At 30.7% G+C, this 2830-nt stretch overlaps 1 protein-coding gene across 1 annotated transcript in view; it reads left to right on the forward strand.

The window, feature by feature from the left end:
* Positions 1–2005, forward strand: part of LOC141819973 (putative wall-associated receptor kinase-like 16) — a 2300-nt gene extending 295 nt beyond the window's left edge. The window contains 4 exon segments of the mRNA XM_074707245.1: positions 509–658; positions 766–1400; positions 1402–1648; positions 1651–2005. Coding sequence (XP_074563346.1) covers positions 509–658; positions 766–1400; positions 1402–1648; positions 1651–1988 — 1370 coding nt within the window. The 3' untranslated portion in view covers positions 1989–2005.
* Positions 2006–2830: the final 825 nt, after the last annotated feature.

Here is a 2830-nt window from a genome sequence, read left to right on the forward strand (position 1 = left end):
GGTATTAATTAAAATCATCCTTTCTCACTCTTTCCAAGACATATTAATGAAAAAATATATAGATATTAAACAGCATAGCTGAAACACACAATTATAATAAACCAGTGTGCCATTTTTTATATAATATATTGATTAGTTATAAATATTAATTATTATCTTTCACTTTCATAGACTAAGAGAATTACATTTTTATTAAATTATCCTTTTCCCATGAATAATTTTTTTTGAATGCCTGATTTTTTTCATATTTATTTTTTTAGTAAAATGATAGTGTTATAAAGTAATAATTATATTATGATCCACAAAAACAAAATTAATATATTATTAAAAAAAACAGCACTTAAAATCTACTATGGCCTCTGTAGTCAATACAAATTCGTACTTGTTTGTCGAACTTTAATTTTCAAGAACTCTGAGCATAATTGTGAACATTTTATATTGATCAATGGTTATATATAATTTATATTTTAAACATGTAATGTATTGACAAAGTGTTATGAAATTTTAGATTTCAACGAATGTAATTCTTCTATAAAAGTTTGCACTGGAGATTGTATAAACACAGAAGGAAGTTACAGGTGCATATGTCCCCCGGGAACATCTGGTGATCCCTACCGAGGACCATGCCTTCCTCACAAAAAGAATACTCTGTTATTTGGTACGTACGTCCTTAGTTCTACGTAGATAAATATTTTTTTAATGATTGACATATATATAATTATATGAAAAAATATATATACAAAGTAACAAACCAGTTTGGTGCAGGTGTCATCATTGGTGCTAGCCTTGGGGCAGGCCTCTTGCTCTTGTGTGTAATATTGGTCATTATAGGAAAGAAATGGAAGCAAAGAAATCAACAGAAAATCAGACAAAGGAATTTCCTACAGAATCACGGTTTACTACTTCAGCAACTAGTCTCCACAAGTGATCATGTTGAAGAGAGAACAACTATATTTTCTTTGGAAGAAATAGAAAAGGCAACAAATAATTTTGATGAAGCTCGAATTCTTGGAAGGGGAGGGCATGGAACAGTTTACAAAGGGATTCTATTAGATCAACGAGTTGTTGCCATAAAAAAGTCAAAAACAGTTAAAAAGAGCGAGATTGACCAATTTATAAATGAGGTTGCGGTTCTTTCTCAAATCAATCATAGGAATGTGGTTAAGCTTTTTGGATGTTGCTTGGAAACTGAAGTTCCTTTGTTGATTTATGAATTTATCTCCAACGGGGCGCTTTCAGATCATCTTCATGTTTCAGATGGTGAATCTAAATTATCTTGGGATGATCGTCTTAGAATTGCCACAGAATCTGCATCAGCACTGGCTTATCTACACTCAGCTGCTTCTATTTCTATTTTTCATAGAGATGTCAAGTCATCAAATATCCTTTTAGATGATACTTTTTAAGGCAAAAGTATCAGACTTCGGAGCTTCGAGATTTATTCCTCTTGATCAAACACACATAGTGACTGCCATACATGGTACTTTTGGATATTTAGATCCAGAGTATTATCAAACTAGTCAGTTGACAGAGAAGAGTGATGTCTATAGCTTTGGAGTTATTCTTCTTGAGCTTTTAACTAGAAAGAAACCCATATACTCAATCAGAAATGGGTCACAACAAAATCTAGCAATGAGCTTCTTTCAAGCAAAAGAGAGAACATGTTATTTGATCTTGTAGAAGACAGAGTTTTGCAAGAAGGAACAGAACAAGAGCTTCTTGAAATGAGTAATTTGATAGAAATTTGTCTCAATTTGAAAGGTGTGGAACGGCCTACTATGAAGGAAGTTGAGTATAAATTGCAAAACATAAGAAAGATTAGAATGACAAAGAGAAGAGCTTGTATTCCAGAAGGCAATGAGGAATTTGATTGTTTACTCACTACGTCTTCTTACTCTTCCTCAGAGCTGGTGCAAATACATCAAGAAAATTCTAGGAACTATAGTTTTGAGGAGGAGCTCATGAATTCACAAAATTATGCCCGGTAAGTTTTATGTTTATGTAAATATATGTGCAATTTGCATGTGTTTGTCATCATCTTGTACTTGCTATAAGTAATTTTATAGACATTGAGACATGTATGTACATTTTATCTTGTCTCTATGTATTCATATAAATGAATGTCTAAGTTTATGAAACTAGTATAATAATTTGATGGAGGTATAACTCTTCTATTTTATATTATTATATTGTTGTCTATAAAATTTTTGTTTTGTGGCTTTTGCACCTTGTGGACAAGATTTTATTATGTTAACAGTTTCAACTTCTTCTTTTTTTATTTTCGAAATTATGGAATTTTTTTTTGAAACTTTGTTAAGAATATTTAATCACGTACATATTAAGTTCGCAAGTATTTGCTATTTGGTAGTACGAAGTCATAAAAAAAAGATGTTTGTTGATGGGAAATTCCTATGAAATGTAATCATTATGCCTTGAGCATTGTGAGAAAATGGCGCGAGGTTGAAATATATTGGCTGATGATCATAGTTCTCCGGCTAAGTTGAATACATTTTATTTAATATACTTCTATTCCTTTTTTTTTCTTGTGCATTTTCAATTCTAAGTTTTCATTCATCCTTGCGAGAAATTATAAGAATTAAGGAGGGAAATGATTATTATTAAAAATAATAAAATATGAGAGATTAGTATAAAAATATAATTAAAGAAAATGTTAGTTTATAGGAGGAACAAGGAAATGAGTTGAGAGTATGAGAATGAGAGAATGGAAGTTGTTTGGATGAGGGGTAGAATTAAAAGGTACGTTTATAGTGATATTTTAGGACTACTTAGATTTTTCATGGTTAATTTGGTAATTTTAAACTAGAGTTAA

This window comes from Curcuma longa, chromosome 2 (genome assembly GCF_044706935.1).
Source record: "Curcuma longa cultivar G26 ecotype Majalengka, Jawa Barat chromosome 2, ITB_CL_G26_1.1, whole genome shotgun sequence".
NCBI lineage: Eukaryota > Viridiplantae > Streptophyta > Magnoliopsida > Zingiberales > Zingiberaceae > Curcuma > Curcuma longa.